Source organism: Miniopterus schreibersii (assembly GCF_964146895.1).
Source record: "Miniopterus schreibersii genome assembly, chromosome: 12".
NCBI classification, from domain to species: domain Eukaryota; kingdom Metazoa; phylum Chordata; class Mammalia; order Chiroptera; family Miniopteridae; genus Miniopterus; species Miniopterus schreibersii.
Window position 1 is genome coordinate 36263809 of NC_138112.1, and position 24158 is coordinate 36287966.

General features: G+C 38.0%; 1 protein-coding gene and 1 pseudogene across 4 annotated transcripts in view; both read left to right on the forward strand.

The window, feature by feature from the left end:
* Positions 1–24158, forward strand: part of FCHSD2 (FCH and double SH3 domains 2) — a 170564-nt gene that overhangs the window by 135355 nt on the left and 11051 nt on the right. For 2 of the 3 annotated variants that reach the window (XM_081152977.1, XM_081152976.1), the window contains exons 11-14: positions 4609–4725; positions 7100–7204; positions 12014–12175; positions 20789–20923. In XM_081152977.1, the coding sequence (XP_081009103.1) occupies positions 4609–4725; positions 7100–7204; positions 12014–12175; positions 20789–20923 (519 nt within the window). Of the gene's footprint in view, positions 1–1222; positions 1295–4608; positions 4726–7099; positions 7205–12013; positions 12176–20788; positions 20924–24158 lie in introns of all 3 variants that reach the window. The other variant, XM_081152978.1, reaches the window with a different exon arrangement.
* Positions 41–3381, forward strand: LOC308564593 (large ribosomal subunit protein eL32 pseudogene; annotated as a pseudogene). Its single transcript has one exon. The product of its transcript is annotated as a large ribosomal subunit protein eL32 pseudogene (transcript).

The window sequence follows — 24158 nt, forward strand, 5'->3', positions numbered from 1 at the left end:
ATATTCATGCTCTAATAACTGTTATCCTTGAAATAGACAGACAGAAAAAAGCTGAGTATGTCATTAATTTTATAACAAACTGAGGATGCAGAGAAACTATGACATTTCTTCTTTGTAAAACGTGACTAACACACCTAGGATCTTTATGCTAACAACTTTCAACTAAATTGGGTTAAATTATAGGATGAGTTACTGCTGAATACTGAACTAAGAAGAAAAACTATTCAATAAAGGGGTGTTTTTTTCCATTCAAATATAAATTATACTTTCTATCCATGAAATTCCTTGCATATATACCCTTTCAAAGAAACCAGTGGTTAAATTTTGACCAGGATATAATTAATAAATAGAATAATGAATATATGCAATATTTTATTGGTTTTGTACAAAAGTATAGGCCCTTTATAATGTCTTTCAGATTTCTTAGAATGTTAAAGTATTAACACAGATTCCAAATTGCCAATTTTTAAAAAGCAAACATTAATCATCCATTTTTATTCTTGAGTTTACTCTATGAAAAATGCCATTTTTAAATTTTTAACAAACCACAAAAGCTAATTTGATAACCAAAAAAAAAATAATAACTTCTACAAGATGAGAAATCCCCTGTCCAGCATATATCTATGTGCCCGCATTTCTAGCACATGATCTCAATGTAGGCAGGCCATGACGGGAGTCAGATTACATCGGTAAGTTCTGTTGGTAAACCTAGAATCAAAACCAGGGGAATTTATGATATCAGAGTTTAATGGTATCATTGCTAGAGATATCTTCATTACTTTTCTTACTAAAATTTAAGTAGCCCTATTAGTGGCTATATAAAGAAATATAGGGGAAAAGGCATCTTTCTTTAGATTATAGCTATTGCCGTTTATAGTAGGATGCGGTGTTTAAATAAATCAGCTTTTGCTTAATGATTCTGTGACATTGTTCTATAATTTGACTTCTTTGAAGCCTGGGAGGGATGAAGCAGAGCATTAGAAGATACAGAGTATGGACAGGCTTGCCAAGCTTGACTTAAAATTGTGACTAATTTGAGATTATTTTATCTTTGCCCATTTTCCTCAGAAAATCAGAATAATAATGACACTCATCTCACTTGTCCTAACTGCAACCCTAAGTCCTTTTTTGACACTGCACTAAATGTTCTTAGCTGTGTCCCTATTTGCCTTAAAATTCTAACTATGCTGTTTTCTGTCCTTGTGCAATCTTTACTGGGCAGAGTTTAAAAGCCGCCCAACTGGTGGATATTGAGCTTTCCCCTGTCAGTGCTCTGAGAATGACCATAGCTGAGGTATATGCGGGTGTCAAGGGTGGGAGCGACGGGATGTGTGGGTTTGCATGTTAATGAAGGGTGGGACCTGCTGTTGGGAGGAAAGTTACATATATGTGTATAAGGGACCACTGAATGCTTAAGATGGGGCGTTCCATTTTCCCTTATAAATTGGGGATTTTCTTTCCTGTTTATAGGGAAAAGGTTGAGCTTCTCATTTTTCATCTTGTTTGAAGCACCCTAGTTTTCCTCAACAGGAGTGCTGAAAAGAACCTTAGAGCTGATGTTTGCTTTATTACAAGGGAAACTGAAACCTAGAAAGGAAAAGAGACTTGTCCAGAGCCATACAGTGAATTAGTGGCACATTACTGTCCTGACTGGAATTTTAATGTTCTTTCTGCATGCTGCTCTGTTTTCTGAGAAGAAGAAATGGGGAGCAATTAATTTTTTCATAATGGAAAAAGATAAATGCCCATATTTTTATAAAAATCATCCCAGATTGTCAGCCATTGAAAAAGTACTTAGAATAATCATTTTTTAAAAATACTTTTGTGTGTACTTCTTGTTTTGTTGTAAATTAAGTATTCTTACTGCCCACAAAGAATAAAATCCCAAATAATTATTTTTACTCAGTTTGGACTGTTATTGTTCTTCTCTGTGAGCATGGAGCTGTTGTTTACTTGCTTTCTGGTTTCCTCATGGAGCTGGTAGCACTAAGCCTGCCTGGAGTGCAGAGTACCAGTCAGTGCTCATTAACTCACACTTCCTGCCGGGTGACTGTAGGACATGCAGGAAGGACTAACCGCTCTATTCTGTTATTTCTGTTGTATTTCTGAAATTGCTGTTGTTCCTATCCTATTTTGAAGCACATTTCAACTTAACAGACACTGAGCCTATGGACTATTGCCTGTCTGCAACATGACACATTTTAGACCTATTTTAGACCTATTTACCTGTTCCTAAAACTTTGTTCAGTAATAAAATTAAATTTCTCCATCAGTTGCCTCCTTTCTCATCTACTCTACTCCCTACAAGTTCATTATCTTTAAGATCTTTCAGTATACCTTCGATCTTTTTTATTCATTTTTTGTGTAATCAAGAACCTAGGTATTATTTGGATTTTTAAATTTTATGTTTAAAATAATTTTCAGTTGGGTCTTTAACATTAACAAACCGTTTTGGATACTTAATATATGTAGTAGATACTGTAAGAGAACATTTGAGATAGACTTCATTTCATCCTAATAACCTCCATGAGACAGGTGACATTTTCACCAATTTTCAGATGTAACTAAGCTTCAGATTAGTTAATATACCCAAGATCATACAGCTAGTATATGGCATAGAGAGGATTAAAACTCAGTCTAACTGGCTTAAAAACCTATACATGGGCTCTTCAGAATACCCGTTACTAACTGTGTACATCAGATTCCTCTGGCTAATGTAGATTGCATTTGTATCAGCATCCAAGGTTTAACATTTTAAACCCTGAACTTCTGAGGACAGATAGAAATTTAAATTCCTAGCTCATTTAGCAAAGCAAAATATAATAATAACATTGGTTTCCAGATTCCTAGTGGCTAAAGAATGATTCAGAATATTAAGTGTAGCTTTTCTCGGCGCTGCCTACGGAGGTGGCAGCCATCTCCTATCTGGCACCATGGCTGCCCTCAGACCCCTTGTGAAACCCAAGATTGTCAAAAAGAGGACCAAGAAGTTCATCCGGCACCAGTCAGACCGATATGTCAAAATTAAGCGTAACTGGCGGAAACCCAGAGGCATTGACAATAGGGTGCGCAGAAGATTCAAGGGCCAGATCTTGATGCCCAACATTGGTTATGGGAGCAACAAGAAAACAAAGCACATGCTGCCCAGTGGCTTTTGGAAGTTTCTGGTCCACAATGTCAAGGAGCTTGAAGTGCTGCTGATGTGCAACAAATCTTACTGTGCTGAGATTGCTCACAACGTCTCAAAGAACCGCAAAGCCATTGTGGAAAGAGCAGCCCAGCTGGCCATCAGAGTCACCAATCCCAATGCCAGACTGCGCAGCGAAGAAAATGAATAGACAGATTGTGTACACATTGTATTTGTGTTAATAAAACTATAAAATTCTAAAAAAAAAAAAAAAAGAATAATATTAAGTGTAATTGTAAAGTTGATTAGATTTGGATTTTGATTCTTTTGCTCTTTCAATTCCATTTTTTATGTAATCTAGCTTTAGATTATATAGATATTAACTGAAATGTCTGCACAGAGTAAAAGTTTTTCATCCTTGCCTACTATCTCAACAAAAATATTAAATTTTTGATCAAATTTATCAAATTCTACTTATCCTACCAATGTTGAGCTATGTGACCTTGCAAAAGCCAGTTTTCTAAGATCTTCCTACTCTAAAATATTGCTTCTTTTTGTATTGAAATTCTCTTTAGATAATTCATAGTTAAGAAATTTTTTCCTAATTATTTTAGTAAAGATTTTTTTTCATGAATCCTTAAGAGTTTAAAGAAAGTTAAAAGAGTTTAGTGGTTCAGAGTTCTGAGTTTGTAATCGGATTTGTGTAATAAGAGTTGTAACATTTAATATCTGATAAACACTGGAAATTTTACTTAATCTCTCTGAGCTTTGGTTTATGACCCATCTCATAAGGTTGTTATAAAGTAGTATGTGAAATACTTTCCACAGTGCCTTGAACAGTAGGGGTTAACTATTACTATTGTTTATTTAGATTTTGCAGTTTGTTCTTTGTGAAATATAATCCCAGCATTTTAGGACTAGGAGAAACCCTTGGGGATCATTTGATCTAGCACCGCTATCTTCCATATGACGTGAAAGTCCAGAGGAAGGGTAAAAGCTAGTTTGAGGTTTGGTGGTAAGTTAGTGATGGACCTGAAACTAAATCAAACCCAATACTTCCAGGGGGGAGAGAGCTTGAATTGCTGTTATTGTTTCTTTTCACTCTATCCAATGAACCTTTCTTTAATCCCACTGAACTATTGAATTGTTTCCATTTCTACCTGTGCAGCTATTTTAGTGCCGTAGTAGGCTGGCATGAATCCTTTTTCTTTCTTTGCTTAGCTAGCTTTCTTCACACTCCAAATGGATCAATCCACCGTATTAGAGATGAAGCTTTAATGTTCAGCGATGTAAGACAAAAACCTATGGTTATTTATGGTTTCAGACTGTCCTCTTTGTCTTCTGTTAATGTCCCATAGTAATGGAGTACCTCTCATGTTTTGAGTGCTGATTAAGTGAAGGCCCTCCGATCTACCTACAAAATGGTTTTGATTTCAGTAAGAATAACAGCACTTTTTTCTCTGTTCTCTCTTGTGTTGTAGAGCCGACAATTAGAATCAGAAACTGGGACCACAGAGGAGCACAGTCTAAACAAGGAGGCTCGGAAATGGGCCACACGTGTGGCACGTGAGCACAAAAACATTGTTCACCAGCAACGGGCAAGTATAATAGAGTTTTAGGCTCCATTTAGCTTAAGCCAAATATCTAACCAATTTAAAGAGTTGAGTTTTATTAATGTGAAGAATATCCTATATTTCTTTTATAATTTCTCAGAACTCAGTTACTGCTCTCAGCTATCTAGTTAGCTCGGAAACTCCTTGAAGGCCTCTAGCAGCAACACAGTAACTCATCTGTTCACCACAAAATTGCCTAAGAAAGGCAATGTATTATAGTCTCTTAGGCTATGGAAGAGGCATAAACCTGTTGAATTTGGCTTTCCATCCCCAAGACACATTTCTTGAAGACACAATTATAGATTCCATGAAAATGTATCTTTAAGATTAAACTAAATAGATGTTGCGATATTGGTGTCAGAATAGACTTATAGGTGAATGGAACAAAATAGTCTGGAAATGGGCACACACGTATACGGTCAATTAATTTTTAACAAAAGTGCAACAAACTCGTAAAAATGCTAAATAAATTTTAATAGAAATGAATCTAGCTGTGTTTTAAGCACATGACTAATTAGGGTGTAAGGACGATTCAGCATTAGATAATTTAGCAATGTAATAAACTACACTTATAGAATAAAGATGAACAATTCTGTGATAATTTTCTTAGTTGTCCAAGAAAAGCATGTGATAAAATTTAGTATCCCTTAGTCGGTAAAAAAGAAAATAAAATTCCTAGCCAGCTGAATGAAACCTTTTTCACCCTGACGAGGATATATTGAAATTTACAGTAAACATTATACTCAATGGTTGTATTTGTTTTCTATAGCTGCCATAACAAATTACCACAAACTTAGTGACTTAAAACAATATAAATTTATTATCTCACAGTTCTGGAGGTCAGAAGTTTTAGTGGGCTTAGCTGGTTTTTCAGCTCTGGCTCTAACAAGGCCAAAGTCAAGACATCAGCCAAGCTGGCTTCTGGGGGAGAATTTGCTTCCAAACTCATGCAGTTTGTTGTCAAAATCTAGTTCCTTATAACTGTAAGACTGAGTTCCATGTTTCCTCCCTGGCTATTAGCTGGGGGATACACTTAGCTACTAAAGGGCAATCTCTCTGGTCCTTGTGCGTGGGCTTCTATATCTCAGTTTGGAATCTCGCTGACTTCCCTTTTGGCTCATCTCACTTCACCCAGAGAAAGTTCTCTGCTTGTAAGGGGTCATGTGATTAGATTGGGCTCACTCAGATAATTCAGGATAATCTCCCTATTTTAAGGCCTAGAACTCTAATATATCTGCAAATTATCTTACATATGCACAGTTCCAGGGATTAGGATGTAGACATCTTTGGAGGCCTTTCTGCCTGCTACAGTGATAATATAAGAAAACAGTACCCGTCATCACCACTACTTTTCAGTGTCATAAGATAATTTAGTCAGTTTATTAATGAGTGAAGAATAAGGTGTTTAGCCCGGCCGCCATTCCCCATCAGGACACATGCCTGGGTTGTGGGCTCAAACCCTAGTAGGGGGCGTGCAGGAGGCAGCCGATCAATGACTCTCATCATTGATGTTTCTATCTCTCTCTCTCCCTCTTCCTCTCTCTGAAATCAATAAAGATATATTTTTTTTTTAAAAAAAATGTACAATTTCCACTTACGTGTTTTATCTTAAATAAATATTCCCATATGTATTCAAGAAGTCATTGACTAGGTTGTTTGTACAGTACTATTTAAAATAATGAGAAATTTGCAAACTCAACTAGCAGTAGATCAAGAGTAAATAAAGCATGGTACAGTTAAATTATTGAATCTATGGATTAATTAGAGTAGGAAGTCAGTCTATTTTTAAAAACAAAAAGGTTTCTTAAACACATTGAGAGGATAGATGTCATTTAATTATTTTTTTAAACAAACTGCAAGTATGTAGGAAACACATAAGAAATGGTTTGAAAAAAATACATGTAAATTGATGGGACAGTGGTTATCTTGGGGAGTCAGATACATGGTGGGGTGTGCAGGTATAACAGAGTTTTTGCCATTTTTTGTTAGTTGTTGTGCAACAATACTTCATATTTTTGTAGTTTTTAAAAATTAAAGGTATGCATATCAAAATGTGCAGTCCAGATAAGGTTTACAGATTGTGCCAATGTAAATTTCCTGGTTTTTATATTGTACTGTACTTCTGCACATTGTTGCCATTTGGGGAAGCTGAAGGAAGGGACTCTGTTTTACTTTTGCAGCTTCTTTGGGGTCTGTAATTATTTCAGGTTGTTGTTTTTTTAATTAACAAATAAAAACTGAAAAAAATTAAAGGTTAAAAAATTAATCATTGCCATTCCTTACTAAAGTCTTTTAAATTATCTAAATACTCTAATCACTTAAGAAAAATCAATCATTTTCTTTCTGTTTTCTTTAATAGGTTCTAGATGATCTGGAATGTCATGGAGCTGCAGTATCAGAACAAAGCCGAGCAGAGCTGGAACAGAAAATAGATGAAGCTAGAGAAAATATTCGTAAAGCAGAGGTGAGGTGTGGTAGCTCATTTTGGCATTTTGCCCAGCTCCATCAGTGTCTCAGCTATGATATGTACCTTTAGAATTCAGTTTCTAAACACTGATTATTTTGAAAGTGATTCACCATCTTCATCTGTATCAAGAGTATTATTTTGATAACTGCTTCATACGAGGTGGTACACACAACAAAAAGACACTAAACCCGCTAAGAAGAGTTTACAGTCATGAAACACTAAATAAAAAAAGAAGTCACAATGAAGATACTAATTTTAAAGTTTCACAAGGCACGTAATAAATCAATCAGATTAATGATATAGAAATTTATATATATGCCATAACCGGTTTGGCTCAGTGGTTAGAGCCTCAGCCCATGGACTGAAGGGTCCCAGGTTTGATTCCGGCCAAGGGCACGTACCTTGGTTGCAGGCTCAATCCCCAGCCCCAGTCGGCGCTCGAGCAGGAGGTAACCAACCGATGTGTCTCTCTCACATCAATGTTTCTCTCTCTCTCTCCCTCTCTCTCCCCCCCTCTCCCCCCCCCCCCCACTCTCTCTGAAAAGCAGTGGGAAAAATATCCTGGAGTGAGGATTAAAGAGAAATTTATATATATAAGTTCAGAGCCCAGAAAAGTCACTCTTATATGGAAGGTTCTCTGGAATCTTGGATCTAGAGGCATAAGCTGAAGGAGAAGACATGGTTAAACAGACAAGACCAAAAAAAATGTTACATCAGCCCTGGCCAGTGTGGCTCAGTTGGAGCATTGTCCCATACACTGAAAGGTTGCGGGTTTGATTCCAGGTCTGGGTACATACCCAGGTTATGGGTTCAGTCCCTGGTTGGGGCATGTACATGAGGCAACCAGTTGATGCTTCTCACATTAATATTTCTCCTTTTCTCTCTCCTCCTCTTTCTCCCCCTTCCTTCCTAAAATCAATAAACATATCCTTGAGTGAGGAAAAAGAAAAGTTGCAACAGTAAATTTTAATTTGGGGTTGTGAGGGTTGTCATAGGACCCTTTGAGTGTTGTATGAAAGTGTAAAGCCCTCTCTCCCACCAAAAATAAAGGAACATTTTATGTACAGTGTCCAGAAGTTCATGTACCCTAGGCTAATATTCCCTGAACTGAAGGGGGAGAGGTTAAGATAGAAAGAAAGAAGTCACTTGAAAAGGAGGAAGACATAGGATATAGTTTGGCAGTTAGATCTGATTGGAATGGAGGATTTTTGTAAGGAAATTTGGTAGACAGTAAATAAATTAATTGTGGTTAGGACCAGTTCATGGAGGACCTGTGCACACTTGGGCCTAGTTATCTACCCAGTGCGCCATGGAAGGGATGTGGAAGTAGACATTTTAAAAAGACCAAGGCTGGCCAGCGTGGCTCAGCAGTTGAGCACTGACCTATGATCCAGGAGATGGGGTTCCATTCCCAGTCAGGGCACATGCCCAGGCTGCAGGCTTGATTCACCGTAGGGAGCGTGCAGGAGGCAGCCGATAGATGACTCTCTCTCATCGTTAATATTCCTGTCTCTCCTTTCCTCTCTCTGCAATCAATAAAAAAAAATATTAAAAAAAAAAAAAAAAGGCTGAGCCTGTCCAGCCCTCAAGGACAATCTGTTCTTGTTAGGAAGGCATAAAGCATGCCAAAGATAACTAAGACTGTAAAGCATAAGTGCCAAGGAGCAGTGGTCCACAGAAGCATACTTAACACTTAAGAAACCCAGAAGAAACAGGACACTGTGGGAGGAGTTGTTAGGGCAGGAAACACTGAAGAAGTAGGACTTAAGATGGGTATTGACAGATCACTAGTATTTAATTAGTCTGAAAAAAAGGGATAGCACAGATTTATGCCATGCAACCTCAAAAGGCAGAACTTGAACCAAAACAAGAAGGTAGGAAGGAGGCAGATCTGAGCTTGGTATTGGGAAATACTTTCTAACGATCAGATCTTCCCAATGACAAAATAAGCTCCTCTGGGATATTGCACAGAGCAGCTTTACAATTCTGGGCAAACATCTCTCTGGGAGTCTATACAAGGAATTCTTGCATTGGTTAAGAGTTAATCTAAACCAGTGATTTTCATATACTCCCTCGGGATTCAAGAGGTTTTGAGGACATGTTCCAATGGTGGGGGCGAGGGTGTGGTGGAAAGGTAGCATAGGCAAACAGAAAATACAGGAATGTTTCTGGCAGCACCGCATGGAAGTGATCTGAACCAGAAACAGCTTGCCATCTGCCTGGTCTAGAGAAGCCCTAATAACCACAGCTCACCTTTTTTCCTGGCAAGTGATCTGCAGCCCCCATAGTGAAGAGGGCAGGGTATATAATAAATAGCCATTTTCCTCTCTGAATTCAGGGTCAGGGCTAAACCACTACCCTAGTGTGCTGGCCAAGTACTATTGGCAGGTCCTCCTAGTTTGAGAAACATTGGCTTATGTAGAAGAGCTTTTCTTGTTTGTTTCTTCAGACTCTGGGTGAAGCCAGTTTCAGAGCCATGGTAGAACAGGACGAGTCTCAGAAGTTTTCTGAAGGGTGTGTTCTCTCTTGTATTTTCCATTTCCAGACTCCATCCATGGTGTCACCGTCTGCCACCCTAGCTCCACCAAACCACCCAGCAGTGAGGTAGTGGGTATCAGTCACACAAAGTCTGCATTTAGGCTGAATGACCTGTTATTTCCGTGAATTTGCTAAACTACCCTATGTGTGTTAGCATAAAGGTAAAAATATGAAGTGAGATTCCCACAAAAGAATGTCTCCTCTCTCCCAATACCAGTTTTTAAGTCTGCGTTCTCAAAAATAATTTTCTTACCAAAATATGGAACATGCTAAAACCCATGATGCCAGGTTCATTATCTCAGTTTTGAATGTCTGTGAAATGTAGCTAATCTTGCTGTCTTAACATGATCTCACTTGATTTCCATTTATCAGATACAGAGAATAACCCAGCTAAAATTAGATGGCAGCTATATAGGTAGTGCTGGGGTAGTACTTAGAGGATTGTCCTAATGAAGTTTTTGGATAGACTACACCACAAGAACCTTCAGAGGAATTGACAATAATGGCTTTATTGGATTCCCTTCTTTCTTCTGCTTACATATCATTTGCTTTGGATTTTCTCTTTTCATTTAATAGTTATTTACTTGATTTATTATAAATACCTGTACAAAACTGAGAAAGCTGGTTAAAATGTTATTATATCCTTCGTGTTTGGTTTTTAACTCCTATTAACATGAGTGTTATCCCCCCTTGTTGGTTCATCTGCTTTATCCAGTGTTTTCTACATTGTGTTTTTGTTCTGTGCTGCTAATTAGAATAAAAATCCTTGTGGTGCTCAGTAAGAGATTAAAGAAACTTTTTCCAGTCATAAGAAATTGAAAACATAAATGGCCTGTACTTTTCCAAACAGGAGTTATATAGTAATTAATTAATTATTGGCTGGTTAATTTGGGAGCAAATTCACTAATTGATTAGTTTGACAAATACTTTATGAGTACCTGCTCAGTGCCAGATACAGATGAGTATTTTAGACATACAGCAATGAACAAATTATTGTTATTATTATGACCTCTATGGTGGTCACAGAATATTTGTACTAGATATGCTACTGTTTATGGCCACTGTCTAATTCAAGAATTGAAATGAGGCAATAGCTGCTTAAATTAGACTTTAATAACAATCTTCCTAACCTTCTATTTAGGTATTTGAATTTTTGAAATTACTTTGTCACAAAAACACACACACACATTCTTCATCTGATATATCATACCTATTTTAAAAGTAGCTTGCCAAGAATTTTTAAATCCATCTTTTTGGAGGTGGTACATGACATGTTGTTCCAGAACACAATTATATTTATGTTTAAATTGCACCTTTTATTTGGCTTGAGGGCAGTTCTCTCTTATGATAGTGAAATGTTTAACACAAAGAGGAGAAAGTTAATGTAAGAAGTTAAAGATACCCAGAAATGTTTAGTAACTCACATTTGGTGTAAGGTCTGCAGGAGGAACTGTAAACTGTATGATTCTTTCTCCAAGATATTCTATGATCTGAAGGTACATTTGAAAGCCAAAGTACATAGTATCAAGTGAATTAACAAAACAAAAAAATCATTTATTGTTATATGAACACATTTTCAAAGACAACCATTTTCTCTTAAAATATCATTTCATAAGGTTCTGTTATACTCTAGGAATTCAAAATTACTAAGTCATTGAAGCGTGCACAGGTCCCAGCCTGTCTGTGGTTTGAGGTTGCTGTCCACCTCATAAAGCAAAGCAGAGGGTTTGTCTTCTGAGAAGACAGAGTCTTCTTTTTCTCTGGAAAAGCCTCCTACATAGTTGGCTTTGGCCTCTTCCATGACTAGGAAAGCAGGGATTGAGGCCTCGTGAGCCTGGGTTTTCAGTTGAGGTAGAGAAAGGACAGTGGTTACAACCAGAAAGTCCAGAGTGGGATGTAGTTACCTCCAGAACACATTAGTGTTTGACAGTCATAGAAGTGGATTCTTTAATAATGAAATAATAATAATATAGCCCCTCTCCCCAAAAAATTACTATGTCATCCTTATACCTCAGTAACTCAAAGCGGTAAGACCCTTGCCATAATGTTCTGATAAGTCTAAAAATTTTCATTGCATAGAATCCAAGGCCTTGTTACTACAAGGTTAATGAAATGCTGCCTCTCTCCATTTGAAAAATTAACTCTGCTAAGGTAGAATTGCTAGTGAATATCAATATTGTTCTAATTAATAAGTCAGAAATAACTTTAAAGTAGTCTATTTGAGAGGGAAAATGACTTGACTTTCTACCGTTTCCTTGGTTTTCTTAGATAATTAAGTTGAAAGCTGAAGCCCGGCTGGACCTGCTCAAGCAGATCGGTGTTTCTGTGGACACGTGGCTAAAGAGTGCAATGAACCAAGTAATGGAAGAACTGGAAAATGAGCGGTGGGCCCGCCTTCCTGCGGTGACCAATAATGGCACTTTACACTCGGTACGGTTTCTCCTCTTGGATATGACAGGCTAACTTTCATTGAAGGATGATATTCTTGGCCAAACCTGATGATGGCCACAATTTTAAAGAAAAAATAATGCTTTTGCTTCTGGTTTTTTTTCTTTAACCTATCCTAATTGAGTTAAACTTTAGTATGAGAAAGAAAGGTGTCGGGGTGGGGGGAATCATGCTTTTTAAAGATGTTCAGTGAAGCCCTAGCTGCTTTGGCTCAGGATTTAGAGCATCGGCCCGGGGACTGAAGGGTCCTGGGTTCAATTCTGGCCAAAGGCACATACCTTGGTTGCAGGCTCGATCCCCGGTCCCAGTCGGGGTGGTGTGGGAGGCAACCAATCGGAAAAAATATCCTCGGGTGAGGATAAAAATAAGTAAATAAATAAGTAAAGGTGTTCAGTGAAGAATATATTATCACTAGTTGGTTTATCAGTGCTGATTTGCCATCTTCATTATCCCATTCATGAAGTAGATTTGCCTGGAAATAGAAGAATAAAAATTTTAATCTAGGGTTTCTGAAGTTCTCACAAGTCTTTTCTAGTGTAAATGAAAATAAACATCCAGAGAGTTGGAAACAATATTAAAGGAGGGAAAGGAACACTCTTAATCTGTGGCTCAGTCTTTTCAATTCACAAGGTCTTTCACACTCTGGTCACAGAACCTGTAACCAGGGAGATGGTATCTTACAAACAAGGCCAGAACTCAAGCTTAAGTTTTCAAGTCCAGGGCTCTGTCCACTCCAGTATCATCCAGTTAAACCTTAGTTTTTCATGTTGGAGATCTGGGTCACAGAAAAGTTCAGTGAGTTTCCTGATATTATATGGGTGAGTAGAATGATGCCTAGCTGGTCAGACTAAAGTAATCTCTACTGCTACCTCCCCTCCCATTACTCTCTCTCTCTGTTTATTTCCTTGTGGCATTTATTACTGTCTATATTTATCTTCTTAATTTGTTTTCCTTTGTTTATTATCTGTCTTTCTCTCTAGAATGTAATCTCCATGCTGCCTGGTTCACTGCTGTGCACAGCAAAGTGCCTGGCACATAATAGGTACTCAATAAACATCTGTTGGAGGAAGAAGTGAATGAATAGATGGGCAGAAGGAGGGAATAGTGGCAAACTAAAACCTAAAATTCTAATCTTCCAACTTCCCACTATATTCTTAGTGCCCCTTCAGTGCTTGTGCCCTTCAGATTACAAAAGGCATCCTTGCTTGAGAAATTAGCCAACATTTAAGAACATTCCTAGAAGTGTTGTCAATTTTTTAACATAACATTCTGCTTGCGCTTTTAAAAAGGATTGCGTGTGGATGTGCATTTTAAGGAAAAACAATCTATTGACGTTTTGTTTTTATTTCACTATTAATGGTACCCATCTGGGGAAAATAAACACACATCGCCCACTTGACTTTGACGTTAGAAGAGCTTGCATCTTTTAAAAGTCAGATTCCCATCTACTTCAAGTTATTCTTTTGTACAGGAGCTCTGATGACAGCAAACTCCAGGCACAGACTTGCTTTTGGCTTCTTCGGCAGCACTGTTGGCAGCCAGTCAAACCCATGCTGTTCCTTGGACTAGCACCTTTTCTAACTAAATCAACTGGGCTTGCACTTATCGCCTAACTGCTTGCTTCCTGAGCAAATCAGAGATGAACAAGACTTGGTCTCTCTCCTCAAAGAGCTGACAAACTAATAGAGCAGACAGGCTTTTATAGATCTTAGTGATACATGGCAGTTGTGTGACTGAGGTACTGTATGGCATATTCAGAATTGCTTACTCTTAACTCATCTGCACACCTTGAAAAAAGTCAGTTCTCTCTGGGTTTCAGAGAGAAAGTTAGGTTAAATAAATCTAAGATCCCCTCCAACTCCAGATTTTGTTAAAGGGTATCAGTAAAGCTCAATATGAGCTAGAAAAATAGGAAAGAAGTTCACCCAAGAAGGGAATGTCATTTGAGGTATTCCTTGAAGAATTTTAACAGATGATTAAAAAGGACTTCTGAGTGTGAAGGAAGGAAATACAGATGTGCCTAGTACAGTGCCTGGCAGTGAGTAGTACAGTCTGGCAGTGAGTGTTGATTAAGCTGAGTATTTTTGAGAACTGTTCAAAGACATCAGCTCATCTAGAGACATACCATATCCTCTGTGAAAGGAGCATGTTGCAGTTCCATTCTTTCCTCTAGTCAGTCTTATTGGAGCTTGTGTCTTCCCACTTTCAGCTGAGGGATATATTTTGTGGAAGCTCTACTAAAAATATAAATAAGGGAGAGAAGTAGGCACAAAGTAGCTTAATGAAGCCTCAATATTTATTTAACCTGCTTTCAAATGACTGCACTAAAATTACTCAGAGGGAGTTATCTCTTTGCACTGACAGCTAGCTGGCTAGGAGCATAAATCAGAAATACATAGTCTGGGGACCAAATTATTTCTTCCATTATAGATGCCAACAAAAACATTAGTCATCAAGTTTAGAATTCCCTTCCATCTGGAAAACATGGCTAATACTGCTGTTAGACACCAACAGTGTAAAGTTAAAGTGCCTTATACAAGGTAAATGTGATGAAGATATACAGTCTCTTTACCTTATAGAATAAAGAAGGAACTAGACTTAGTTGGGTATTAATTCTTTTCCTCTGTATTATGCTATAGTACAGAATATAGGATTGGGAAGAAAAAAAGACAAAGAATTATAGAATATAACAACATTTTTTAAAAAGGAAAGCATTCACCCTGGCCGGTGGCTCAGTTGATTGTAGGATCGTCCCATACACCAAAATATGGGTGTGATTCCTGGTCAGGGCACATACCTAGGTTGTGGGTTTGATCCCGGTCATGGTGCATTTGGAGGCAACTGATGTTTCTCTCTCACATTGATGTTTCTCCCTCCCTCCCTCCCTTCCTCCCCCCTCCCTCCCTCCCTAAAATCAAACATATCCTCCAGTGAGTATGAAAAGAAAAAATTAAAAGAGCAGCCGACTGATACAGTTATTCAGTTGATGGTTTACCAGATCCTGCACCGGCTTCATGTGATTGGTTTGCTGCCAGTGACCCAGCCAGCCTTCACTCATCCCTCCCTTCTCTTGTTTTTCTGCCTTATCTTATTCAAAAACCCAGTTTACAGCCTAATTTTGAAGTTATATTAATTTTAGAATAGAAAAAGATAACCAAACTATAAAAAAATTTAGAAAGTGCAATAGAGAAGAAAGTGACCTAAAGCTCTATCCTAATCACACCATTAGCAACTTAATGTAATTCCTTCCTCTTCTTTTTTTAAAGATAATGTTAGTTTTGTATATTTTTCTATCTAACATTCCATATTGATGAATGGTCTTCATAACTATCCTTTTTGTGTCTGTATAGTATTCCACCAGGAAAGTGTACTGTAATTCATTTAACTAACTGTTTCTTATTTAGATTCAGGTTCCATATTTAGATTGCCTCCAGATAGTCTAAATAATACTCTAAAAAAAAATTGTATACCTAGTTCTTTTTTTCATGCTGGAGCGTTTTTTCTGTAATAAGGCCACATGGCTGCCCAGCCAGTGTGGTTCAGTGGTTGAGCATCATCCCATGTACCAGGAGGTCATCAGTTCAATTCCTGGTCAGGGCACATGCCTGGGTTTCAGGCTCGATCCCCAGCAAGGGGGCGTGCAGAAGGCAGCCAATCCATGTTGAGGTCTCTCATCAATGTCTCTATCTCTCTCTCCCTCTTCCTTCCTCTCCCTCTAAAATTAATAAAAAACTTTTTTTTTTTAAAGGCCACATGGCTGCCTGGCCAGGCGTGGCTCAGCGGTTGAGCATCGACCTAGGATCCTGGTCAGGGCACATGCCCAGGCTGTGGGCTGGATCCCTAGTCAGGGGCATGCAGGAGGCAGCCAATCAATGACTCTGTCATCATTGATGTTTCTGTCTCTCTCTCCCTTCCTCTCTCTGAAATCAATAAAGATATATTTTAAAAAATAAATAAAAAGGCCACGTGGCTATGGAGAGAGAATAGATGAGTGCAAGAGAGGGCAAGAACAAAAAAGGGGCAAATAAGAGAGGGGGAACTTCTTGTCTGGGATTTTAACTAAGATTTCATACCCTCTAGCCAATCCATTTGTTTCCCATGCTAGACTCACAGGCAGACATCTTCCATATGTCACCCCAACTTCACTGTGCATGCACCCATCTCCCCCTTTGTTCCGGCTCTTCCCCCAGTGATCTCCAGGGAGAAAGGATAGATGGTTCCCAGGGGTGAAGCTGTAGCTTCCTGGTGAAGCTGCCTAGATGACCGTGCTTATAATGTCTGGCCTCTCCTTTGCTCTCTTCCTATTATTAATAGTAACTAGCTAATTATGATAATATTATAGCAGGTATATATTTAACATTTTAAGAAACTGCCAAACTGTTTTCCAGAGTAGTTGTACCATTTTACATTCCCATCAATAGGGTACTGGCCACCCTGGCCGGTGTGTCTCAGTGGTTAGCGCATCAGCCCAGGCTCTCAAGTGTCTAGGGTTCGATTCCTGGTCAAGGGCACATACCTGGGTTTCAGGTTCGATCCCGGCCCTGGTCAGGGCACATGCGAGAGGCAACCAATCAATGTACCTCTCTCACATTGATGTCTCTCTCTCTCTCTCTCTCTCCCCCCTTTCCACTCTCTCTAAAAATCAATGGAAAAAAATACCCTCTGATGAGGATTAACAAAACAGACACAGAATAGGATACTGGTGGTCCAATTGTTCCACATCCTTGCCAACACATTCTAATAGGTATTCAGCAGTATATCATTATAGTTTTAATTTGCATTTCATTAATAATGTTGAGCATCTTTTCATATGAATGAGTATTGTCTTCATTATAGAAATAACGTTGAGAAGTTAAATAATTTTCCCGAGGTCACACAGCAAGTAAATGGCATAGTCCGCACTCACACCCATGTGTGTTGGACCTGGAGGATCCTTTGCTTCCTGGTTCGTTGCAGTACCTAAAGCTGACAGAGCCCTTTCAGAGGTTATTTTGCCAAGTACAAGACGTTGGCTACTGAAACCTACTCAAAAAGGTTCTTATCTGCCCTTGCAATAAGAGTAAGCATTTTACAATATCAAAGAAAGGAAGAATATTAGTACAGCTCGAAAAAATAGTTGTGATTAAAGTTCTGTCAGGTGTTAGGAAGGAAAGGGGTAAGAGAGCAGCTGTTACGAAACAGCAGTGCACAGCACATGGCAGTGACCCCTACTGCTGTTGCTGCAACCTCTCGTTCCCGTTCATGAGAATCAGAAAACAAACTCAGAATATAAAGGGGAAGGAAGGAATGTTCAGTATCAAACAACATTGCCAAGATAAAATGCTTTGGATTGTTCCCAGTGCCAAAGCACGGTACATACTAACATTCCATATATATTTTTGGAAACTTGTTCTACCCACACTAGCTTTCATTTTAGTTTTTATAGATGTATGGGTGTTTTGTTTTGCTTTGTTTTTTGTAATGCCAACAGTTTTTTTTAAATGTCTATAACCTTTGCTCAACTATGAAAGCAATTTCTAGCATATGATACTCATCTTTTATGACACAGTGCCCTGTTGGGAAACAGTGGAATCATAAGCCTGAGGTGATTTGAAAGGTCAAGATTTGAGACTATTTTGTCATTGACCTGACTGACCATAGATGAATTATTTGTAAGGTGAGGTACACAATTACCTCACTCAGTTGTGGAGATTTTCAATAGTAGTTATAAATGAGAATATGCAGGGATTTTGAAATAGAGGCAATAAAGGTGATGGAAAATATGCACCATTTAGTCTTCTGAAAACCCCTCCCCACCACACAGAAAATTCTGTAGAATTTTGTTAGAGAAATAGCAGTTAAGAGGTGAGTCAGTTTTAAAATGTTAGTGATAATTACTCAAGAGAAATAACTTTAATTTATTAAAAAGTAGAACTCGAAAATATAGGCAGCCTCTACTTTTTGACTCATTGAATCCCAGGAATCCTCTCGCCTTCTGCAGTGACCTCTTCCGTACTCAGCTTCCCTGTGCACTTAGCATTTAGGTGTGGTCGTTTTCCACTCTAGGTTGGGAGCTCCTGCAAACCATGCATGGCGTCCTTCATTTCATATCTAAGAGCCAAGCATAGTGTTAATGTATAGTAGGTATTTGATATTTTAATTAATTGTACCATGATGCCCAGTTCTGACTGCTCATTCCTTATACCCTTAACGTGTAAACATTGGTGCCTGTGGATGTTTGAACAGGGGGAAACGTAGCCAAATAAGTGCTTATATGTAGCTACAAAGAAACCTTTAAGCCTGGTTTTGTGTCTTCTTTATTGGATTTTTAGTTTAAAAAGTAAAACATGCTTCTAATACTTCAGACAGACAGGTGTATATAGGAAACAGGTCAGTCCCTCTTCTCTCCAGTCATCATTCTTCTTACTCTACCTCCCCCTGTCAGATAGTTTTGCTCATATGAATATTATTTGTATTTCAATACCATGGACAGTACTCTAGGCAAATATATTTTTTTACATTCAATACCATTTTAATTAATATATGCCTTTTAGCTGTGGTGGGTAATATACATTTAAACTTAGTTAAAAAAATATTTTCCTTGTGCTGTATTTCAAAAGGAAAAGTGCCCCTTTTTGTGGTAAAATATACATGACATAAAATTGACATTGACCATTGAAACCATTTTAAGTGTATAGTTTAGTCGCATTAAGTACAGTCACGTGGCTCTGCAACCATAGCCATCACCCATCTCCGGAACTCTTCATCTTACAAAAGAAAAACTCTGTACCCATTAAACTCCCCATTCCTTGAACCCCCAATTTCTGGCCGCCAACATTCTACGTTCTGTCTCTGTGAATTTGACTATTCTAGGTACCTCATATAAGTAGAATCATATAGTATTTATCTTTTTGTAACTCGCTTATTTCACTTAACATCCTCGAGGTTCACCCATATTGTAGCATGTGTCAGAATTTCCTTCCTTTTTAAGGCTGAATAATACTCTCTTGTATGTATTTAACGTATTCTGTTCATCCGTTCATCTTGGGTTGCTTCCACCTTTTGGCTGTTATGAATAATGCTGCTGTTAACATTGCTGTACAAATATCTATTCAAGTCCCCGCTTTCAAATTCTTTGGGGTGTATATACATAGAAGCGAAGTTGCTGCGTCTTATGGTGATTCTGTGTTAGACTTTTTGAGGACCTGCCATACCGTTTTCTGCAGCAGCTCCACCATTTTACATTCCTACCAGCAGTAACACAAGTGTTCCAATTCCTCCACTTATCTCCACTTATTTCCTCTCTTTTGATAATAGCCATCCTAATGGGTGTGAAGTGATATGTTAGTTTTCAACTTGCATTTCCCCAGTGGTTAGTGATGTTGAACATTGTTTCATGTGCTTATTGCTCACTTGGGTATCTTCTTTGGAGAAATGTTTATTCAAGTCCTTTATCCATTTTGGGTCTTTTGTTTTAATTTAATTATATTTTTTAATCTTTATTGTTGAGAGTATTACAAATGTCCCCCCTTTTTTGTTGAGTTTTAGGCATTCTTTATATATCCTGGATATTAATCCCTTATCAGATACATGATATGCAAATATTTTCTCCCATTCTGTAGGTTGCCATTTACTCTTGTCCTTTGATGCACAGAAGTTTTTTATTTGATCAAGTCCAGTTTATCTATTTTTTTCTTTTGTTGTGTGTACTTTTGGTGTCATATCCAAGAAATCATTGCCAAATCCAGTGTCATGAACCTTTTCCCCTGTGCTTTCTTCTAGGAGTTTTATAGTTTAGCTCTTATGTTTAGGTCTTTGATCCATTTGAGTTAATTTTTATAAGGTAAGGGTCTAACTTCACTCTTTTATGTAGATATCTAGTTTTCCCAGTACCATTTGTAGAAAAAACTGTACTTTCCCCATTGAATAGTGTTGGGACCCTTGTTGAAAATCATTTAATTATATATGGGAGGGTTTATTTCTGAGCCTTCTATTCCCTAAATCATTTTTAATGGGTGTTACTGATCTATAATATGTACACATCATAGTTTATTTAAACATTCTTCTATTGATGGCTATATAGATTGTATTCAGGCTTTTGCCACTACATGCAGTATTGCAGTAATCTGATACGTTTATTTCTCCATAGTGAATTTACAGAAGTGAAATTGCTAGGCCAAGTGGTGTGTTTAGTTTCTAATTTCAGTAGGCAGGTTATTTTTTTTTACAGGATGTATCAATTTATGTTTTCATCAGCCGTACATGAAAGCCTATTTCTCCACATCCTTGGTAGCATTTAGAAATCTTTTTAATGTTTCCCAATATGACCGGTTTAAAATGGTAAGAGGTCTTTATTAGTCGATATTTAACAGTGAAAAGTAAAAGGATACTAATAAATATATCTTGTATATTTGAAAGACATTTACTCTTGATTTTAAAAAGAAAATAACCTCTGTCCTTTCATAACATGAAAAATGCAAGTGAAAACAGATACTTATTTCTATATGCAGTTGAATATGTTAATATTTTTAAATAATCAGGTTTTAAGTGTTTCTCTTGCTTTCAACCATTTTCTTGAAGTAAGCAAGCTAGCCAGTGGCTTCCCATTTTTCCTAGCTTAATGCAGACACCGAAAGAGAAGAAGGAGAAGAGTTTGAAGACAACATGGATGTTTTTGATGACAGCAGTTCCAGTCCTTCTGGCACCTTAAGAAATTACCCACTCACCTGCAAAGTTGTTTATTCCTACAAGGTTTGTATTTCTCTAACATATTGCTCATATTAAATTGTAACAACTCTGAAGATACATGTAACTGTATCTGCCCAGCCTCTCAGACTGTGCTTAACATAAAATTGTTAATATTAGAGGCAACGTAACATAGTGATGAGGGGTCTAGGCTCTGACATAGGACTGCCTGGGTTAAAATCCTGCCTCAGCCTCTTAAGGAGCTATATGACCACACTAGTTCCTTAGTCTCTGTGAGCCTCAATTTTCTTATCTATATTATGGGGATATATTATAAGGCTAGTTTGAGATGAAATAACACCTAGCACCATGCCCGGCATCTGGTAGATTTTCAGTATATAGAACTCTTACTCTTATTTTCAGTTGCCTACTTAACACAAGATTCTCTATTAGGATGATCCTCAAATTGATATTAAAAGAGAATTGTTTTACAAAGCAGTTTTGTTCATCTTTACCTTTCCTAATCTCAGTATAACCACCTCTTGTTTCCATATAAAGCAGGTACCTAGATAAATAGATGCCAGAATTTCCAAACCTGGTTTAGTATAATAGTTCTCCGTCTCCTTCACCCCTGCCCCGCTGGCACATTAAGTTTTTACTCATACAAAGTGGACTGAGTTTCAGTTCCCCGTGTCCTCCCTGTCCCTCATTACCCTCATCCAGTCCATCAGCCAGCCCTGTTGAGTCCACTTTCAAAATGTATCCTGAGTCCATTCCCTTTTCTCCATCTTGGTCTAGGCCATTGCTTTGATTACAGTAAATGGAAAAAAACAAAAAGCACAAAGACCTCATAATTGGTATCCTCCTTCATACTTGCCTCCCAAAACCATTTTCCACTCTGCAGCCAGAATTATCTTTAACACATAAAGGAGATTATTTTATCCCCTGCCTAATACCCTTTTTAGCTTTCCATCACACTTAGAAAATCAGGCTCTTCACCGGGGTCTAATGTCAGGTTGATCTGCCCCCCAGTCTCCTTAGCTTCACGTCAGACGCTCCCCCTCCTGACCCACTCACTCCACGGCAGCCACTCTGGCTGTCTTTCAGTCGTCAGAGGCACCAGGCTCCCTCCTGACTTGACAGCTTTGCACTTGCTGTTCCTCTACCTAGAACTGTCTTTTCCCAAATCTTGTTTGGCTGCTCACTGCTATTCATTGAGGCTCAGCTCAAATAGTGCCTCCTCAGATCTCCCCGACCATCTAAATACATAACTAACTTCTCAGTCACTACTCTCTGTCCCTTTGCCCTTTGCCCTCTTTTATCCACTATATTACGCTTGTCATCAGCTAAACGTAAGCTTTTTTATTTTCATGTTTCTCTGCCTGGCTCCCCACTAAAGGTTCCTGGAAGCAGAAATCTTGTCTGTGTCCGTATACCTTGTCTATGTGTCTTCAGCACGTAGAACAGTGCCTGGCACATAGTAGGTACTCAGTAATAATTGTGGAATGAATAAATGATATAAGAACGGCATGAACAAATGAATCCCCCTCTGGCTCCCGTGCTGATGGAAACCCACTGCTTAAAGGGCAACAACAGAGGCAGGGCCTGAGAGCCTTCAGCTATCATATGGGGCGGTCTCACTCCCACCATTCCCATCCCCGGCTGGCCAAAAGTTAGCAGTATTTACTCCTCGATATCAGTGGTTTCCAGACCTTTTAGTTCAGCATCCTTACATTACATACTTAAATTAAAAATACTCCCTTTTTTCTAAAAGAGTTGGGTTTGGGTTTTCTTTTTCAATGTAAACTGTTTAGGTAATCTTTTAAAAATTTGAAGTAATCTCCTGAGATGTTTGGAGAGTCGTTAATAGGGTATTACTAAGCTGGCTTAGGGAATGCTTCCCTCCCCATCTCACCTCTCATTGTATTTACTTTGAAGTTTCAGAATTAAAATTTAAGACCCTGAAGTGTAGAAGGGTCCTAGGTGTCTGAGTGATTACAAACATCTCACATTCATCCAACATTCCCTCTGTTGGCATATCCCAGACATGTCCCCAAGGTAAACCAGACTATAAAAACCTGTGTAATCAGTTAATCATTGAACATTTATTGTGTGCCCCCTTTGGGATGCAAGAATGAATGTGACACAATCCCTGTCCCCCAGATAGTCTGAGAGGAATAAATATTAAATTGAAAAAATAGAATATGCATGAAAACATAGTGGAGGTAAAACTGCTAATTCTTCATGTGATGGTTGGGAGAAATTTTACAGACGAGGTGGCATTTAAATTAGTTCATGAATAAGATCTTTCTAGATACAGTTAGAAGGTAGGGAAGGGAAGGAGCCTTCTAAGCCAAGAGAACAGTAGATGCCGACGCAGTTTGATGAGCGTAAGGGTGTTTGGGAAGTTCAGTGGTGCATGAGCGTCAGGTGTGGGAACAGAGCAGCTGGAAGTAAAGATGTTTGCTCTCAGATAGCAAAGGCCTTATAGACCAGACTGAAGTTTGCCTTTTATCCTGTCTGGGAGGAGCCATTTGATGTCTTAAAATCCAATTGGACTTTTAAGAAGGTAACTCTGGTCCTGATATAAATACTACAGAAGATAGATTAAAATAGAGAGTGATTAACTGTAAGCCTACTAGTGGTTCCTGTAGTCCAGACCAGCAAAAGAGGCCTGGATTAATCTTGTGAAAATAAAGGAAAGCTCTATTTAAAGACCAGATTCAAAAGTCTTAAAAATGCTCATAACTTTTGACTCTACTAGCATACATCCTAAGGAAATGACCCACAATATAGAAAAATGTTTTGGATTAAAATGTTCTTTCATCATAATACTATTTTATAATAGCTTAAAATTGGTAATCCAAAAAGGGAATAGTTAAATAAGTTAACTATTCATATAATGTAACAATAACAAAATATTATGAAGATAATTGAAAATTACAATAGTGAGACTTTTTTATGTAAGAAGAAATGCTATGTTATGTCAAAAGAAGTAAGACACCAAATTGTATGCACCTTAACATCTCATTAAGCATATTTCCAGCTTTTCTACAATGACATACATTACTTTTATTTTCAGGGGAAAAGCATATTGTTTTAAAAGAAAACAGGAACTTTAGAGAGAGAGTGGGGATAATTGAGGGCATGGCTGCTTCTGGAATTCTGGCTATCACTGGATATTAGGATTCAGATGGCAGTGTGAGACCGTGTCTTTATTAATAACCATTTACTGACCACTTGCTGTCGTTGGTTGCGGTGAGAATAATTACCTTCCCTGCCTTAAGTAAGTCATTCTAGC